The sequence below is a fragment of the Salvelinus alpinus genome, chromosome 11 (assembly GCF_045679555.1).
Source record: "Salvelinus alpinus chromosome 11, SLU_Salpinus.1, whole genome shotgun sequence".
Classification (NCBI taxonomy): Eukaryota; Metazoa; Chordata; class Actinopteri; order Salmoniformes; family Salmonidae; genus Salvelinus; species Salvelinus alpinus.
The window spans coordinates 19,882,607-19,902,502 of NC_092096.1; the positions used below are offsets into that span (position 1 = coordinate 19,882,607).

The 19,896-nt window shown below is 45.2% G+C and overlaps 1 protein-coding gene across 5 annotated transcripts in view; it reads right to left on the minus strand.

Annotated features, from left to right (window-relative positions):
• Nucleotides 1-387: 387 nt before the first annotated feature.
• LOC139533702 (plexin-B2-like) overlaps nucleotides 388-19,896 on the minus strand; it is a 54,914-nt gene continuing 35,405 nt past the window's right edge. For all 5 annotated transcript variants that reach the window (XM_071331996.1, XM_071331993.1, XM_071331997.1 and 2 more), the window contains 8 exons: nucleotides 17,669-17,805; nucleotides 17,275-17,463; nucleotides 9,663-9,771; nucleotides 8,334-8,537; nucleotides 7,376-7,555; nucleotides 6,383-6,519; nucleotides 1,831-1,931; nucleotides 388-1,710 (listed from right to left, as the gene is read on the minus strand). In XM_071331996.1, coding sequence (XP_071188097.1) covers nucleotides 1,685-1,710; nucleotides 1,831-1,931; nucleotides 6,383-6,519; nucleotides 7,376-7,555; nucleotides 8,334-8,537; nucleotides 9,663-9,771; nucleotides 17,275-17,463; nucleotides 17,669-17,805 — 1,083 coding nt within the window. In that variant the 3' untranslated portion in view covers nucleotides 388-1,684. The remainder of the gene's footprint in view (nucleotides 1,711-1,830; nucleotides 1,932-6,382; nucleotides 6,520-7,375; nucleotides 7,556-8,333; nucleotides 8,538-9,662; nucleotides 9,772-17,274; nucleotides 17,464-17,668; nucleotides 17,806-19,896) is intronic.

Sequence of the window (19,896 nt, forward strand, 5' to 3'; positions counted from 1 at the left end):
GCATGTAGGGGGGTAGAAAGGAATGTCTGTGTGTGTGCCTAAAGAAAACTAAATGGATCATTAACCTATGTTTGAACCGACTAAGCTATAACTCTGTGGAGATAAGGGAAGACAGCTCAAGCCCCTACAGGTTTTCCGTATCTGGGGGGGGGGGGGGGGACTGGAACTGTCAGCTAAGTGGTAATAAGCTGTGGTAAAAGGCTTCAGGAGATAATCCAGATTAGTGTGTATGTATGTGCGTTACAAATAGAAGGGATAAAAAGAACGGTTTTGTATATGCACGTCAGAGATCTCTCAAGAATAAACGCTATTGATTAATTTGGACACGGGTCTATGTCTATTTTATGCAAATAAGGATCTTACAAATTCTTAGAAACGGACAGAGTGTTTGCTTTGTATAATTAAATTGTTTAATGAACATATAGGAAACAAATTTCCTCATCAGGGTTAAGGAGGGATATTACATGTAATCTGTCTGGGGTTAAAGAGGGATACCATCGAATCTGTCTGGGGGTTAAAGAGAGAAACTACATTTAATCTGTCAGGGGGTTAAAGAGAGATACTACATCTAATCTGTCTGGGGGTTAAAGACGGTTACTACATCTAATCTGTCTGGGGGTTAAAGAGGGGTACTACATCTAATCTGTCTGGGGTTAAAGAGATACTACATCTAATCTGTCTGGGGGTTAAAGAGGGATACTACATCTAATCTGTCTAGGGGTTAAAGAGGGATGCTACATCTAATCTGTCTGGGGGTTAAAGAGGGATGCTACATCTAATCTGTCTGGGGGTTAAGGAGGAATACTACATCTAGTCTGTCTGGGGGTTAAAGAGGGATACTACATCTAATCTGTCTGGGTGTTAAGGAGGAATACTACATCTAATCTGTTTGGGGTTAAAGAGGGATAATACATCTAATCTGTCTGGGGGTTAAGGAGGAATACTACATCTAATATGTTTGGGGTTAAAGAGGGATAATAAATCTAATCTGTCTGGGGGTTAAGGAGGGGTACTACATCTAATCTGCCTGGGGGTTTAAGAGGGATACTACATCTAATCTGTCTGGGGTTAAAGAGGGATACTACATCTAATCTGTCTGGGGTTAAAGAGAGGGATACTACATCTAATCTGTCTCTGGGTTAAGGAGAGGGATACTACATCTAATCTGTCTCTGGGTTAAGGAGGAATACTACATCTAATCTGTCTGGGGTTAAAGAGGGATACTACATCTAATCTGTCTGGGGTTAAAGAGAGGGATACTACATCTAATCTGTCTCTGGGTTAAGGAGGAATACTACATCTAATCTGTCTGGGGTTAAAGAGGGATACTACATCTAATCTTAGCAGTTGGCTCTTGGAGGATGACTCTTGGGGTTGTGAGATAAGACAATATTAAAATAGTTTCAGGTATCTGTTATTTTTTCTCAGCACAGTTTATCTCTGTCTGTCTGGCTACATTACAAATCAAAGCTGCATTGCATCCCTTCCTCTTTGTTTGTGTAATTCAACACTCAATCAAATGTAATGTCTGTGTGCGTGCGTCTGTGTGTGTTCTTCATGCAGCATCGTGTCCACGCCATCCTGGAAGCTGACCTGGTGATCGTGATGAAGCGAGGGAACATCTTGGAGATCGACAAACCAGAGACCCTTCTGGAGAACGAAGACGGCATGTTCGCTTCCTTCGTCAGGGCTGACATGTAGGCTCACACACTGTCAGCAAGCACACCATCAGTCATTAACACATAGGAACATTCCACATTACCAGTGTGTGTGTAATGTTATAGTAGTGTATGTGGTGTGTGTGTGTGAACTACCTATACCTGAACATACCTGTGAGTTCCACCTTCCAGCGGTCTCCCACGCTCTCCTGCAGATTCTCCAACTTGATTTTTACTTTCTCATACTCTCTCTCTGCCCGCTGGCGCTTCCTCCTGTCATCAACATGCAGGAACAGTCCATTAGACTACTAACACACAGGAACAGTCCATTAGACTACTAACACACAGGAACAGTCCATTAGACTACTAACACACAGGAACAGTCCATTAGACTACTAACACACAAGAACAGTCCATTAGACTACTAACACACAGGAACAGTCCATTAGACTACTAACACACAGGAGCAGTCCATTAGACTACTAACACATAGGAACAGGAGTGACATTTGTCACAGAGTAGGCCAGAAGGCTAAACTGGAAAACCTAACCTCTATCAAAATAAAAAGATGGCGGAGCCGCAAAAGTTCTTCTGTGCAAGGGTGTTTATTTATATAGTGATTCCGGAACAAAAACAACAGTACTGCCATCAAACATATACCATATGTGCCAGCTAAAAACAATGCTGCCCCATCCACAGCTCAATCCAAAATTCCTCTCCATGAACTGAAAGAGAGGGTCCTTTTGTAGGGGTAGCCCCTCCCCTCAGAACAATTAACATTAATTAATTAAGCAATTAACTATTCAAACCTACATTTTCCATTCAAATAAACATACTAAAGTATATACATTGCAACACATTTTTTATGAAACAATATCCCAATATAACATTTACAAAATTACATCACTACTGACATAGTGTCTTTCAATATGTACATTTACATTAACGAGCCATTCGGGTCAGGCACTACAAAGTCAGCCCAATTCCCTTAGCTTGGGTCCTTACCCAGCATACCTGGAAAATACAGAGATGGAGAGAGAAAGGAACAGAACAAACAAACAAACAAACAAAGCGCTCATCCATAACATCGATAAGTATAATAAATATTGCCTATATTAAATATGAACACTTGTTTATTTCTTTATACCATAACCGGTTACTGACGTAAGTGTGAAATGTATGTACTAAGATAGAGAAGTTAACTTGTGTGTCAACCCACATTGTTAACTTATCTGATAACGGAGCAGGGAGGAGTGATGAATGTGTGTGTGCGTTAAAGTACCAAATGCTGCCCGCGGCCAGTGACGGACTTCTACGTCACATTACCTTCCTCCTCTCCTGAAGCGACTAGGTTCGGGAGCCTTGATAGGTAGTCCGCCGTGACGTTTTCTTTTCCTGCCTTGTGACGGACACAGAACCTGAAGGGCTGGAGCTCCAGATACCACCTGGTCACACGAGAATTCCGGTCCTTCATGGTCTGGATCCAGGTCAGTGCTCTGTGGTCCGTGTGCAGGTCAAATTCCCTCCCAAGAAGGTAGTAACAGAGGCTATCTAGGGCCCACTTTATAGCCAAGCACTTCTTCTCGAATACCTTTTCCCTGGGCAACAGCTTCTGGCTCAGGTACAGCACAGGAAGCTCTTCTCCTGGCTCTCCTTGGGCCAGTACAGCTCCAATTCCCACAGCCGAAGCGTCCACCTGCACGAGAAACCTCTTCTGAAAATCAGGGGTCTGGAGAACAGGGAATGAGCACAGTCATTTTTTCAGCATCATGAAGGCTTCCTCACACTCCTCAGTCCACTTCACAGGGTTGCTGGCCACCTTTGAAGTGAGGTTGGTCAGAGGGACAGCGATGGTTGAAAACTGCGGGATGAATCTCCGGTACAACCCTGCCAGACCTAGGAAGGACTTCACCTGTGTCTTGGTTCTGGGTTGAGGGCTGTTCTTGATGGACTCCACTTTGTCCACCTGAGGCCGAACTTCACCCATACCCAGCTGGTAACCCAGGTACTTTGTCTCCTGTTTCGCCCACTCACACTTCAGGAGGTTAACTTCTCTAGGGTAGGGGGCAGCATTCGGAATTTTGGATGAAATGCATGCCCAAATTAAACTGCCTGCATCTCGGGCCCAGAATATATTATATGCATATAACTGGTAGATTTGGATAGAAAACACTCTAAAGTTTCCAGAACTGTTAAAATAGTGTATGTGAGTATAACATAACTAATTTGTCAGGCAAAAACCTGAGAAAAATCCATTCAGGAAGTATTTATTTTGTTGGTTTTGTAGTTTTCTATTCAATGCCAATACAGTATCCATTGACTTAGGACTCAAAATGCAGTTTCTATGCCTTCCACTAGATGTCAACAGTATTCAGAAATTGTTTCAGGCTTGTATTCTGAAAAATGAAGAAGTAAGAGCAGTCTGAATGAGTGGACCCTGCCGTGTCACAGAGCTTTGTCCTGCGCAAGACCGAGACAGTGCGTTTCTTGTTTACCTTTTAAATTGACGACGTTATTGTCCGGTTGAACTTTTATCGATTATTTAGGCTAAAAACAACCTGAGGTATGCTTTCACCGTAAAGCATTTTTTAAATCTGACACCGTGGTTGGATTCACAAGCAGTTAATCTTTAAAGCTATGTAAAATATGTTTTGTTTTCTGAATTTTTATAATGAGTATTTCTGTATCTGAATTTGGCGCCCAGCAGTTTCACTGGCTGTTGAAGAGGTGGGACGCTACCGCCTCACGTGCCCAAGAGAGGTTAAGCGTAAGGTCTGCATCATGGATCTGCCCCAGGACTCTGCTAAGATGCTGTATGTGCTCCTCCCAGGAGTGGCTGTAGATCACCATGTCGTCCAAGTAAGCAGCACAGTAATCGTCACAGTCCTGGAGGACCTTGTCCATCAGCCTCTAGAAAGTTGCAGGGGCCCCATGAAGGCCAACCGGCATGACCTTGAACTGGAACAGGCCCATCGGTGTCCGGAACGCAGTGTAGGCCTTGGATTGTTCGTCCAGGGGCACCTGCCAGTACCCTTTGCAGAGATCCAATGTGGTGATGTAATGAGCTCTACCTATTCTCTCCAGCAAGTCGTCAATGCGGGGCATGGGGTAGGCATCAAACTGGGAGATGGCATTCACCTTACAGAAGTTCATGCAGACGCGCAAAGAGCCATCCTTCTTTGGTACAATGACAATAGGGCTGCTCCATTCACTTGAAGGATGGCTCGACAACATCCATTTCTATCATGGTGTGGCTCTTCCTTGAGGGCTACCACCAGCCTCTCAGGCACACGGTAAGGATGCTGGCGGACAGGGTTCTGGCCAGGCTTCAAACGAATGACGTGTTCTAGGACTTCGGTTCTTCCTGGCCTCTGACTGAAGAGGTCCGGATACTTGCCAAACAGCTGCTTCAGCTCATCTTGCTCATTTTCTTCTAGGTGAGCCAGTATGACCTCTGCTCGTCCTTTCCATGCCTCTGTGACCCCATTCGACTCATCCTCTTCTTCTATTCTGCGGACCAGAAAGGACTTTCCCTTGGAGAGTTCCTCTTTCTCCTCCCAGGCCTTGAGGAGGTTCACATGGTAGGTTTGCTTCTCCTTACCCTTGTCCGGGTGCAGCACCTTGTAGGTCACCGGGCCCATCTTCCTCCCGATTAGGTACTGCCCTTGCCACTGCGCAAGGAGCTTGCTGGTAGACGAGGGAGGAAGGAGCAGGACTTTCTGTCCTGGCTCAAACTCTGTGGCGAGCGTGCTGGTCATACCCTCTCTTCTGGGCCTGCTGAAGGTTTGCCCTAGCTTCCTCTCGGTACCGCTCCAGCCTGTCTCGCATCTGGAGGACATACTGGACAATCCCCTGTCCTGAGGTAGCTACCAGGGAACCTTCCCAGCACTTCTTCAGCAGGTCCAGTGGTCCCTGCACTGGCCATCCATAGAGGAGTTCGAATGGCGAGAAACGTGTCGATGCCTGAGGCACCTCCCTGTAAGCAAAAAGCAGCAAGGGTAATGCCCAGCTGTCGGTGGAGTTGAACCATCAGTCGCGAGGTGAAGTTTGTCCCTTGGTCCGTCGGGATTCCTACACGAGAGAAGAGCTGAACAAGAGCACTGATTATTTTTGGAGTGGTTATGGAACGGAGTGGGAAGGCTTCTGGGAACCGGGTGGCATAGTCACAGATCACCAATATATACTTGTAACCTGCACTACTCTTCTCCAAGGGTCCAACAATGTCCTTTGCAATTCTCTTGAATGGGGTAGAGATAACTGGCAGTGAACATAGAGGAGCCCGGTCAGACCTACGGACAGCACTGGTTTTCTGGCACGTGGGGCATGTTTTGCAGTTTGTTTGTACATCAGTATACATGGAGGGCCAAAAGAAACGGGAGCCTAGCCTAAGATAGGTCTTATGTTGCCCTAGATGACCTGCCCATGGAACTGTATGTGCAAGGTTGAGAACAAGTGGTCTACAGGTAGATGGCACCACCAACTTCCTGCTATCTGCCACTGGCCCAAGGTAGAGTATGTGGTTGACTACCGTGTAAATCCCCCCACATGAAGATTGACTGTCCCCAGCTTGTCAAATAAACCTTTCAAGGTCGCTGGCGTCTTTTGAGATTATTTCATTGGTCCTAGAGTGTAAAGTCCAGACACCCATTTCACCGGGTGAACTAAAAACAACTCCCCCATCACAACTACATGAGTGGTGCTTGATGGGAAGTGTAGTTGTGTACCTGTAGCAGTAGACGGACACAGCTAGGAAGAGTAGCATAGGGACGATGATAGCTGGGATGATGATAGCCAAAGGAACCTCATACTTCCTCTCATAGTTCACTGAGCCCACCACCCACTCGCCATTACCAAACTTGATCTGTTAGGGAGGGGGAGAGAGAGAGAGATGGACAGAAAGAGAGATGGACAGAAAGAGAGAGAGAGAGAAAGAGAGAGAGAAAGAGAGAGAAAGAGAGAGAGAAAGAGAGAGAAAGAGAGAGAAAGAGAGAGAAAGAGAGAGAAAGAGAGAGAGAGAGAGAGAGAGAGAGAGAGAGAGAGAGAGAGAGAGAGAGAGAGAGAGAGAGAGAGAGAGAGAGAGAGAGAGAGAGAGAGAGAGAGAGAGAGAGAGAGAGAGAGAGAGAGAGAGAGAGAGAGAGAGAGAGAGAGAGAGAGAGCGATGGACAGAAAGAGAGATGGACAGAAAGAGAGAGACAGACAAAGAGAGAGACAGAAAGAGAGAGACAGAAAGAGAGAGAGATGGACAGAAAGAGAGACAGAGGTGGACAGAAAGAGAGAGAGAGACAGAGATGGACAGAAAGAGAGAGAGAGAGAGAGATGGACATAAAGAGAGAGAGATGGACAGAAAGAGAGTTCAAGTCAGTTAAAGGCAAATGGAAGAAAGCTAATGAGCTACAAGACGTGTATAATTGTGGAGAGGAAGATATACATCAAGGTGTTGATACTGTTATGTCTCTGTCAGGACTGAGTGGTCCCGGTCACAAGTCTAGGATTATTGTATGGCTCAATCAGGTGGTTTAATGCCTTGACTGAAGTGAATGTCTGCAACAGGACATTGGATTAAGTTTGGACACCACTGATTTAGATAGAACTGTACAGGAACACTAGCATCTATCTGAAACATGTTGAGAGCCAGAGAGACATCAGCTTGTCCAGTGCTAATGCCTGAAGCCTCTCTCTCTGTGCCTTGGGTTTAGACAGAAGGCCAGTGTCGTCACCGTTAGGTCCAGAGGGTCGGAGCTGGTGTCTCTGCGCTGGCGTTTGGAGCGGGCTCTGGGCTGGGTGGACGGAGCTTCCAGGAACAGCTTGTCATCCTGCAGGATGGTCACCTTACAGGAGGCATCTCCTACGAACGCCTGGGCTTCTTCAGCTGTCATGGCCTTGCTGAACCCACGACCCTGGAGAGAAAGAGAGAGGTGGCTGGCTGGCTGTTAATCTCTGGACTGCAGGGATATGCAGTCATTTGTAAAAGCAGATATGATTACCTCAATATTGATATGAATTATATCAATGCACTATACTTGTCTTTTCTCTCTGGGGGGACATCAGTCACAAAGCAGAATACATTTGTTTGTTTGTTTGTTACCCCTTTTTCTCTCCAATTTCGTGGTGTCCAATTGGTAGTTATAGTCTTGTCTCATCGCTGCAACTCCCGTACGGACTTGGCAGAGGCGAAGGTCGAGAGCCGTGCGTCCTCTGAAACACAACCCAACCAAGCCGCACTACTTCTTGACCGCACTGCTTCTTGCCCACTTAACCCGGAAGCCAGCCGCACCAATGTGTCGGAGGAAACACAGTATAACTGCCGACCGTGTCAGCGTGCACTGCACCTGACCCGCCACAGGAGTCGCTAGTGCGCGATGAGACAAGGACATCCCTGCCGGCCCAAACCCTCCCCTAACCTGGACGATGCTGGGCCAGTTGTGCACCGCCCCATGGGCCTCCCGGTCGCGGCCAGCTGCGACAGAGCCTGGACTCGAACCCAGAATCTCTAGTGGCACAGCTACTACAGCTACAGACCACTGCGCCACACGGGAGGCCGAAGCAGAATAACATTTAAGCCACATTGGCCCACGAAGAACGATAAGCGAGTATTACCAGAAATAACAAAAAAACTCAAACAGTAACCATGACAACACAACCCCATTACCCAAGAGTAGTGTTACTGTTCTTTACCGTGACGAGGATGATTTCAGTGATGATGTTCTTGGTCAGTTCATTGAAGAATGGGTCGGCGTGGTACTCAAAGAAATTCAGTTCCTCTACCACGTTGTCTAGCTGGAGGAAGGTCCTAAAGGACTGGGTCTCAGAGGACCTGTTCACCGCTGGACTGTCAAACAGCAGCACTGTGTCGTTCTTATGTACGGCAGACTGGATGAACTGGAGGGGGGATGGAGAGGGGGGCAGAGAGAGATAGGGAAGAGAGAGAGAGAGAAGAGACAGATAGAAAAGAAAGAGAGAGGGATAGAAAAGAGAGAAAGATATTTAATTCCTGGCAGGACACTGTGTCTGTGTTTAGTCTCACAGAGAAGTCTGTAGTCACAGACAAAAACATAAAACTCACTGAGTCACTGTTGACATGCTAGCTACCTGCCACGGACAATACCACAGCTAGAGTACTGTACACTAGGACATGCTAGCTACCTGCAATGGATAATACCACAGCTAGAGTACTGTACACTAGGACATGCTAGCTACCTGCCATGGATAATACCACAGCAAGAGTACTGTACACTAGGACATGCTAGCTACCTGCCATGGATAATACCACAGCTAGAGTACTGTACACTAGGACATGCTAGCTACCTGCCATGGATAATACCACAGCTAGAGTACTGTACACTAGGACATGCTAGCTACCTGCCATAGATAATACCACAGCTAGAGTACTGTACACTAGGACATGCTAGCTACCTGCCATAGATAATACCACAGCTAGAGTACTGTACACTAGGACATGCTAGCTACCTGCCATGGAAAATACCACAGCTAGAGTACTGTACACTAGGACATGCTAGCTACCTGCCATGAATAATACCACAGCTAGAGTACTGTACACTAGGACATGCTAGCTACCTGCCATGAATAATACCACAGCTAGAGTACTGTACACTAGGACATGCTAGCTACCTGCCATGGATAATACCACAGCTAGAGTAGTGTACACTAGAGGGATTAGAATACACTACTGGCAGGAAACAGAACTTGTGGAATGGTATACTAACCTCAATGGGAGGGGACTCTAGAATGATAACATATAGTGTATTGTATTAGTAGTGAGTAGTGTGTACTAACCTCAATGGGAGGGGACTCTAGAATGATAACATTAGGTGTATTGTATTAGTAGTGAGTAGTGTGTACTAACCTCAATGGGAGGGGACTCTAGAATGATAACATTAGGTGTATTGTATTAGTATTGAGTAGTGTGTACTAAGTTCAATGGGAGGGGACTCTAGAATGATAACATTAGGTGTATTGTATTAGTAGTGAGTAGTGTGTACTAACCTCAATGGGAGGGGACTGAGAGATGTCATCAGTAGAGGGCAGCACCTTCATGGTGGCTCTCTGGATGAGGTCAAAACCACTGCCCACACACACGATCCTCCTGCCTCCACTGAAACACCAGACAACACACACATCATCTCTCAATACAACAGAACACACAATCCTACTGCAACTCTCTGTTGGCTGGGCTCCCTGCTTGTGCCATCAAACCTGTGCAACTCAGCAGAACGCTGCAGCACCCCTGATGTTCAACCTTCCTAACTTTTCCCATGTCAGCCCGCTCCTCCACACACTCCACTGGCTTCCAGTCAAAGCTTGAATCCACTACAATACCATGTTACTTACCTACGGAGCAGTAAGAGGACCGGCCCCTCCCTACCTTCAGGCTATGTTCAAACCCTACACCCCAACCAGAGTACTCCGTCCTGCCACCTCTGGTCTCTTGGCTCTCCCACCCCTACGGGAGGGCAGCTCCCGCTCAGCCCCGTCCAAGCTCTTCTTTGTCCTACACCCCAATGGTGGAACCAGCTTCTCCCTGAAGCTAGGACAGCAGAGTCCCTGCCCGTCTTCTGTGTCTTGTCTTTGGCATCATTAAACTGAAGATGAATCTTTATCAAATAACTCTAATTATTATTACGAGATTAAACTGATTAGTCACGTAACTGTAATTAACATGGAAGTCGGGGCACCAAGGAAAATATTCAGATTACAAAGTTATAATTTTCCTAATATAACTTTTCAGATATTTTCATATCTGATCAATATAGTCTAATTAGTCTTCTGATTAATGAATTCTTCTTTACCTCACGTTCCCCCCTTTACCTACTTCCGGCGCCGACCGAGATGGCCGCCTCGCTTCGCGTTCCTTGGACAATATGCAGTATTTTGTTTTTTTTATGTGTTATTCCTTACATTGGTACCCCAGGTAATCTTAGGTTTCATTACATACAGTCGGGAGGAACTACTGAATATAAGAGCAACGTCAACTCACCATCGTTACGACCAGGAATATGACTTTCCCGAAACGGATCCAGTGTTTTGCCTTCCACCCAATACAATGGATCTGATCCCAGCCGGCGACCCTATGCGACGCCGTAAAAGGGGCAAATGTAGCGGTCTCCTGGTCAGGCTTCGGAGACGGGCACATCGCGCTCCACTCCCTAGCATACTACTCGCCAATGTCCAGTCTCTTGACAATAAGGCTGATGAAATCCGAGCAAGGGTAACATTCCAGAGAGACATCAGAGATTGTAACGTTCTCTGCTTCACGGAAACATGGCTAACTCAAGAGACGCTAACGGAGTCGGTGCAGCCAGCTGGTTTCTTCACGCATCGCGCCGACAGAAACATACATCTTTCTGGTAAGAAGAGGGGCGGGGGTGTATGCCTTATGATTAACGAGACGTGGTGTGATCATAACAACATACAGGAACTCAAGTCATTCTGTTCACCTGATCTAGAATTCCTCACAATCAAATGTCGACCGCATTATCTACCAAGGGAATTCTCTTCGATTATAATCACAGCCGTATATATTCCCCCCCAAGCAGACACATCGATGGCCCGGAACGAACTTTATCAGACTCTTTGTAAACTGGAAACCACACACCCTGAGGCTGCATTCATCGTAGCTGGGGATTTTAACAAGGCTAACCTGAAAACAAAACTCCCTAAATTCTATCAGCATATCGATTGTGCTACCAGGGCTGGTAAAACCTTGGATCATTGTTATACTTCCGCGACGCATATAAGGCCCTCCCCCGCCCTCCTTTCGGAAAAGCTGACCACGACTCCATTTTGTTGCTTCCAGCCTACAAACAGAAACTAAAACAACAAGCTCCCTCGCTCAGGTCTGTTCAACGCTGGTCCGACCAATCTGATTCCACGCTTCAAGACTGCTTCGATCACGCGGATTGGAATATGTTCCGCATTGCGTCCAACAACAATATTGACGAATACGCTGGTTCGGTGAGCGAGTTCATTAGAAAGTGCATTGACGATGTCGTACCCACAGCAACGATTAAAACATTCCCAAACCAGAAACCGTGGATTGACGGCAGCATTCGCGTGAAACTGAAAGCGCGAAACACTGCTTTTAACCAGGGCAAGGTGACCGGAAACATGACCGAATAAAAAAAGTGTAGCTATTCTCTCCGCAAGGCAATCAAACAAGCTAAGTCCCAGTATAGAGACAAAATAGAGTCGCAATTCAACAGCTCAAACACAAGAGGTATGTGGCAGGGTCTACAGTCAATCACGGATTACAAAAAGAAAACCAGCCCCGTCGCGGACCAGGATGTCTTGCTCCCAGACAGGCTAAATAACTTTTTTGCTCGCTTTGAGGACAATACAGTGCCACTGACACGGCCCGCTACCAAAACTTGCGGGCTCTCCTTCACTGCAGCCGAGGTGAGTAAAACATTTAAACGTGTTAACCCTCGCAAGGCTGCAGGCCCAGACTGCATTCCCAGCCGCGTACTCAGAGCATGCGCAGACCAGCTGGCTGGTGTGTTTACGGACATATTCAATCAATCCTTATCCCAGTCTGCTGTTCCCACATGCTTCAAGAGGGCCACCATTGTTCCTGTTCCCAAGAAAGCTAAGGTAACTGAGCTAAACGACTACCGCCCCGTAGCACTCACTTCCGTCATCATGAAGTGCTTTGAGAGACTAGTCAAGGACCATATCACCTCCACCCTACCGGACACCCTAGACCCACTCCAATTTGCTTACCGACCCAATAGGTCCACAGACGACGCAATCGCAACCACACTGCACACTGCCCTAACCCATCTGGACAAGAGGAATACCTATGTGAGAATGCTGTTCATCGACTACAGCTCAGCATTTAACACCATAGTACCCTCCAAACTCGTCATCAAGCTCGAGACCCTGGGTCTCAACCCCGCCCTGTGCAACTGGGTCCTGGACTTCCTGACGGGCCGCCCCCAGGTGGTGAGGGTAGGTAACAACATCTCCACCCCGCTGATCCTCAACACTGGGGCCCCACAAGGGTGCGTTCTGAGCCCTCTCCTGTACTCCCTGTTCACCCACGACTGCGTGGCCATGCACGCCTCCAACTCAATCATCAAGTTTGCGGATGACACTACAGTGGTAGGCTTGATTACCAACAACGACGAGACGGCCTACAGGGAGGAGGTGAGGGCCCTCGGAGTGTGGTGTCAGGAAAATAACCTCACACTCAACGTCAACAAAACAAAGGAGATGATTGTGGACTTCAGGAAACAGCAGAGGGAGCACCCCCCTATCCACATCGACGGGACAGTAGTGGAGAAGGTGGAAAGCTTTAAGTCCCTCGGTGTACACATCACGGACAAACTGAATTGGTCCACCCACACAGACAGCGTTGTGAAGAAGGCGCAGCAGCGCCTCTTCAACCTCAGGAGGCTGAAGAAATTCGGCTTGTCACCAAAAGCACTCACAAACTTCTACAGATGCACAATCGAGAGCATCCTGTCGGGCTGTATCACCGCCTGGTACGGCAACTGCTCCGCCCACAACCGTAAGGCTCTCCAGAGGGTAGTGAGGTCTGCACAACGCATCACCGGGGGCAAACTACCTGCCCTCCAGGACACCTACACCACCCGATGTCACAGGAAGGCCATAAAGATCATCAAGGACAACAACCACCCAAGCCACTGCCTGTTCACCCCGCTATCATCCAGAAGGCGAGGTCAGTACAGGTGCATCAAAGCAGGGACCGAGAGACTGAAAAACAGCTTCTATCTCAAGGCCATCAGACTGTTAAACAGCCACCACTAACTTTTAGCGGCCGCTGCCAACATACTGACTCAACTCCAGCCACTTTAATAATGGGAATTGATGGAAATTATGTAAAAATGTACCACTAGCCACTTTAAACAATGCCACTTAATATAATGTTTACATACCCTACATTACTCATCTCATATGTATATGTATATACTGTACTCTATATCATCTACTGCATCTTGCCATCTTTATGTAATACATGTATCACTAGCCACTTTAAACTATGCCACTTTATGTTTACATACCCTACATTACTCATCTCATATGTATATACTGTACTCTATACCATCTACTGCATCTTGCCTATGCCGTTCTGTACCATCACTCATTCATATATCTTTATGTACATATTCTTTATCCCTTTACACTTGTGTGTATAAGGTAGTAGTTGTGGAATTGTTAGGTTAGATTACTTGTTGGTTATTACATTGTCGGAACTAGAAGCACAAGAATTTCGCTACACTCGCATTAACATCTGCTAACCATGTGTATGTGACAAATAAAATTTGATTTGATTTGATTTGATTCGTCTCATTACAACCGTCGTAAATTGTTGGTTATCTGCACGAACCCAGTCTTCATTATGAGTCATCCATACATCAATTGTCTTAAATCATTTATTTACTAACTAAGTAATTCACAGAAATGCATAAACAAATAGTAGATAGTTACAAGGAAATGATAACGGAGTTTCCCTAGTGGGATAAACCGGCATCGCGGCTTGGTGTACAAAAGGGAAGTGGGGGTCGACTGAGATAAGACAACACACAGTTGATAATTATAACAATTGAAATGCTAATCCTTTGCACATGAACGCTCACTCATTCGGGAACAATTGCAATTAATATATATATTTACGCTCAGTGTGTCGTCGGGGTCTCTGTTGAAAAGTTTGTTTCTGTTGGAGAGTTTGTCCGCCCTCTCTGTCGTGGTTAGAATGGATAGTTCAGAGTGACATTCATTCATGTCGTTATAGGATAGATGTTTCGGCGGTTGTCGGTCTTCGCGTTCTATGATACCGAATTCCTAGCTGCAGACTAGTAATTAATATCAAAGACTTGTTCTTATTCTGTCGGTATCGATAGTCTAAGAGTTTAACCACGTGGTATGGTTAAAAGATTCAGCAGTCTGGTCTCAAACCTTGGCCCTCTTGTTATCGAGGTAAGCTGGTCTGCAACCTTTGTCCTCTTGTAATTGAGAGCAACATGGTCTGTTGAGAAATTCTCATGGTGGGGGTTATATTCGGAATTGCAGAAAAGGGCCTGTCCCAGGATGCCCGACCATAACTGGGCTCATGGACAGTTCTCTGATTTAGTTAAACTCCAAAGGGAATTGGAGTTTCCTTCATTAACCTTTTACGGGGGCAGCCCGACACGGTACACTTATGACAACATCCAGCTCAAAGTGCAGGGCGCGAAATTCAAAATCTATTTTTTAAATATTTTACTTTCACACATTAACAAGTCCAAGACACCAGATGAAAGGTGCACATCTTGTGAATCAAGCCAACATGTCCGATTTTTAAAATGTTTTACAGGGAAGACAAAATATGTAAATCTATTAGCTAACCACGTTAGCAAAAGACACAACTTTTCTAACTCCATCAGTTTCTTACTCCATCAGGTGCTATCACAAATTCGACCAAATAAAGATATAAATAGCCACTAACCAAGAAACAAATTCATCAGATGACAGTCTGATAACATATTTATTGTATAGCATATGTTTTGTTCGAAAAATTTGCATATTTCATGTATAAACCATAGTTTACATTTCAGCTACAATCCGAAATTGCACCGAAAGCAGCCATAATATTTACAGACACCAACGTCAAATAGCTAATTACTCATCATAAAACATTTCTGAAAAATACATAGTCTGCAGCAATTGAAAGACAGGCATCTTGTGATTCCAAACAATATTTCCGATTTATTAAATGTTTTACAGCGAAAACAAAATGTATCGCTATATTAGCGTAGCTACAATAGACAGACACAATTGGGCGCCCACGGCCAGTTCACATGCACGACAGATATATGAAATAACATCATAAAATGGGTCTTACTTTTGCTGATCTTTCATCAGAATGTTGAAGAAGGTGTCCTCTGTCCAGATGAGTCGTTGTTTCGATTCAGAATGGCAAATTTCCCTCTTCAATTAGCATTGGCACTAGCCGAGTGGCATAAATTTCTCCAACGTAAACACAGTCAGAGGACGGAACACGGCAAAACTCCCGAATAAAGTTTCAATAATCTGATTAAACTATATTGAAAAAACATACATTACGATGATATGGTCACATGTATCAACAAAAAAATAGAGCCGGAGATGTTAGCCGTTCGTTACGAAGGCAAAACAGAAGTCAATCCCACTTCCTTCAGAGTACCGGAAGTGGACGGTCACATCAAAGAAATAGGTTTTTTTCCACCACAGAACAAGATGAGCACAAAAATTTATTCTCTGACATCCTCTTTACACCAATAGGAAGGCGTATAGAGTGTAAGTAGACTCCTAAGTGTCAAGACCATGTATAGGCATCAAGTTGAAAAGAGCATCGATTTCTGACATTTCACTTCCTGGTCAGGAAAAGTGCTGCAGAAGGACTTCTGTTTCACTCAGAGAAATAATTCCAACTGTTTTAGAAACTAGAAAGTGTTTTCTATCCAAAAATAATAATAATATTCATATTGTACGAGCAAGATTTGAGTAGGAGGCCGTTTGAAATGGGCACGATTTCACTGGCTACTCAACACTTTGCCTTGCAGCCATAAGAAGTTTTTAAGCAGTCCAAAATCACATTACACAATTTCACAAACAGTATCATCCTCACTCATTCATCTTATACAACAATTAGATGTAAGCCTCATATCTGAGGCTATTATATAAACAGCGTTATGGTAATGTGGCCGTATTGTCTCCCATGAGTTTCACAAAATTGTACCAGGCGGACCAGTTCGTAGCTGGATTTTTCACAGATCTTTTATACCTTCTCCAGAACATAAATGTTGTTCGGTTCTCCAGTTCTGTGAGGTGGAAGAAATTATTTTGTTCTCTGTGAAAATTAACTCTCTATACTGTGGCCATGAGGAGATAATCTCCTCCAGGAATTTACGACCTCTCTGACCACAGCAGCCTGGGTGTAGGAGACAGGGAGAGGGGGATGGGGCTTGCTGTACCCAAAGAGGGCAACGTCATGACATCTGAAAATATATTTTGTGAACCAACACTCGCACTTGACTCTTTTCTCTCTTACTAGCTGTGACTTTGAAGATATAGACAGAGGAAACATGTACTTCCAGTACTATGACTGATTTATTTATTTAACTAGGCAAGTCAGTTAAGAACAAATTCTCATTTTCAATGACGGCCTAGGAACAGTGGGTTAACTGCCTTATTCAGGGGCAGAACGACAGATTTTTACCTTGTCAGCTCGGGGATTCGATCTTGCAACCTCCCGGTACTAGTCCAACGCTCTAACCACTAGTCTACCTGTCGCCCCATGTGGTTGTCCCACCTAGCTATCTTAAGACGACGGCACTAACTATGTGGCTCTAGATAAGAACGTCTGCTAAATGACTCAAACGTAATCCTCCTGCCTCCACTGAAACACTAGACGAAGACACCATATATCAGGGTCATGTTAGGAAGCACAAAACAGGAGAAACCTTTTGAAAGAGGGAGACACTACCTGAATGTGTCCAATAAGAAACTGTCATTTCATTATCCGCTTCAAACTGATTTGCATTCAACTCCAGCTTCGCTGAAAGAAAAAGCTTTGATTTCAACCCTCTGTGGAACATTGTGCCTGGACTCTACTCACCATACGAAGCTGGTCTTGGGGCTGTAGTCCGTGAGTTTGGGGTTCTCGGAGTACTGGAAGGTGAAGGAGTCAGGGACGTCCTTGGTGGTGCTCCTCCCATACTTCACTGAGACTCTCAGGAGCTCCGATGGAACCTTTTGTCCCTTGTATACACCTGTCTCACAGGTGATCTCACTGCCAAACGACAACCTGAAGGAGAAACAGGGACAGAGAGCATCATGGGAAAGGTCAAAGAATGTAATCTCAAAGGAGCAACAAGTCAAACACAATTACTGTATGGCTAATATATTTCAGAGGTCGGCCTTGAGAGAACAATTGAATAGGACATGACTCAGGCAACCTGTCCAGACAGCAAACTGCAGGGGTTGGAAGACTCAAGTGTGATCATCCTTACACTTCACAGGGCGTTCCCCCCACGGTGACAATGACATCATCCTTCTTTGCTGTATCCAGGTGTTTCCCAGAGATAGTGATGACTGTTCCCCCGGCCGCAGGGCCCTTCAGGGGGGAAACTGTCTCAGGGATGGGGTCCTGGAGGGGTTAAGAGACGAGACATCAGTGATAAGGGAACATACTTAGGTCCTGGAGGGGATAAGAGATGAGACATCAGTGATAAGGGAACATACTTAGGTCCTGGAGGGGATAAGAGATGAGACATCAGTGATAAGGGAACATACTTAGGTCCTGGAGGTTTTCCAGACTGCATGACCTGACAAGGAAAAACTCCTGTCCTGACCTTTTAACATTCTATATGGTTATTATTATTATTATAGACCACTGTGCCACCCGGGAGGCCTCTATATGGTTATTATTATTAGGAGGCCTCTATATGGTTATTATTATTAGGAGGCCTCTATATGGTTATTATTATTATTATAGACCACTGTGCCACCCGGGAGGCCTCTATATGGTTATTATTATTAGGAGGCCTCTATATGGTTATTATTATTAGGAGGCCTCTATATGGTTATTATTATTAGGAGGCCTCTATATGGTTATTATTATTAGGAGGCCTCTATATGGTTATTATTATTAGGAGGCCTCTATATGGTTATTATTATTAGGAGGCCTCTATATGGTTATTATTATTATTATAGACCACTGTGCCACCCGGGAGGCCTCTATATGGTTATTATTATTAGGAGGCCTCTATATGGTTATTATTATTAGGAGGCCTCTATATGGTTATTATTATTAGGAGGCCTCTATATGGTTATTATTATTAGGAGGCCTCTATATGGTTATTATTATTAGGAGGCCTCTATATGGTTATTATTATTAGGAGGCCTCTATATGGTTATTATTATTAGGAGGCCTCTATATGGTTATTATTATTATTATAGACCACTGTGCCACCCGGGAGGCCTCTATATGGTTATTATTATTAGGAGGCCTCTATATGGTTATTATTATTAGGAGGCCTCTATATGGTTATTATTATTAGGAGGCCTCTATATGGTTATTATTATTAGGAGGCCTCTATATGGTTATTATTATTAGGAGGCCTCTATATGGTTATTATTATTAGGAGGCCTCTATATGGTTATTATTATTAGGAGGCCTCTATATGGTTATTATTATTAGGAGGCCTCTATATGGTTATTATTATTAGGAGGCCTCTATATGGTTATTATTATTAGGAGGCCTCTATATGGTTATTATTATTATAGACCACCTCTATATGGTTATTTAGCAGATCTTTTCATCCACAGTGTTTTACAGTTAACACACTGTATGTATACATGTACTGTACAATATACTGCATCTGTCCCGTTACAAACTCTGGTGTTACAAACACCACCGTCTACCGACCCAGGGCCCACCGTCTACCGACCCAGGGCCCACCGTCAAACGACCCAGGGCCCACCGTCTAACCACCCAGGGCCCACCTTCAAACGACCCAGGGCCCACCGTCTAACCACCCAGGGCCCCCCGTCTAACCACCCAGGGCCCACTGTCTAACCACCCAGGGCCCACCGTCTAACAACCCAGGGCCCACTGTCTAACCACCCAGGGCCCACTGTCTAACCACCCAGGGCCCACTGTCTAACCACCCAGGGCCCACCGTCTAACAACCCAGGGCCCACCGTCTAACAACCCAGGGCCCACCGTCTAACCACCCAGGGCCCACTGTCTAACAGCCCAGGGCCCACTGTCTAACCGCCCAGGGCCCACTGTCTAACCACAACACAGTTACTGAGCACCACTTGGTACTTTATCATCACAACACAGCTACTGAACACCACTTAGTACTTTATCACCACAACACAGCTACTAAACACCACTTTATCACCACAACACAACTACTGAACACCACTTTATCACCACAACACAACTACTGAACACCACTTAGTACTTTATCACCACAACACAACTACTGAACACCACTTTATCACCACAACACAACTACTGAACACCACTTAGTACTTTATCACCACAACACAACTACTGAACACCACTTTATCACCACAACACAACTACTGAACACCACTTTATCACCACAACACAGCTACTGAACACCACTTAGTACTTTATCACCACAACACAGCTCCTGAACACCACTTAGTACTTTATCATCACAACACAGCTACTGAACACCACTTTATCACCACAACACAACTA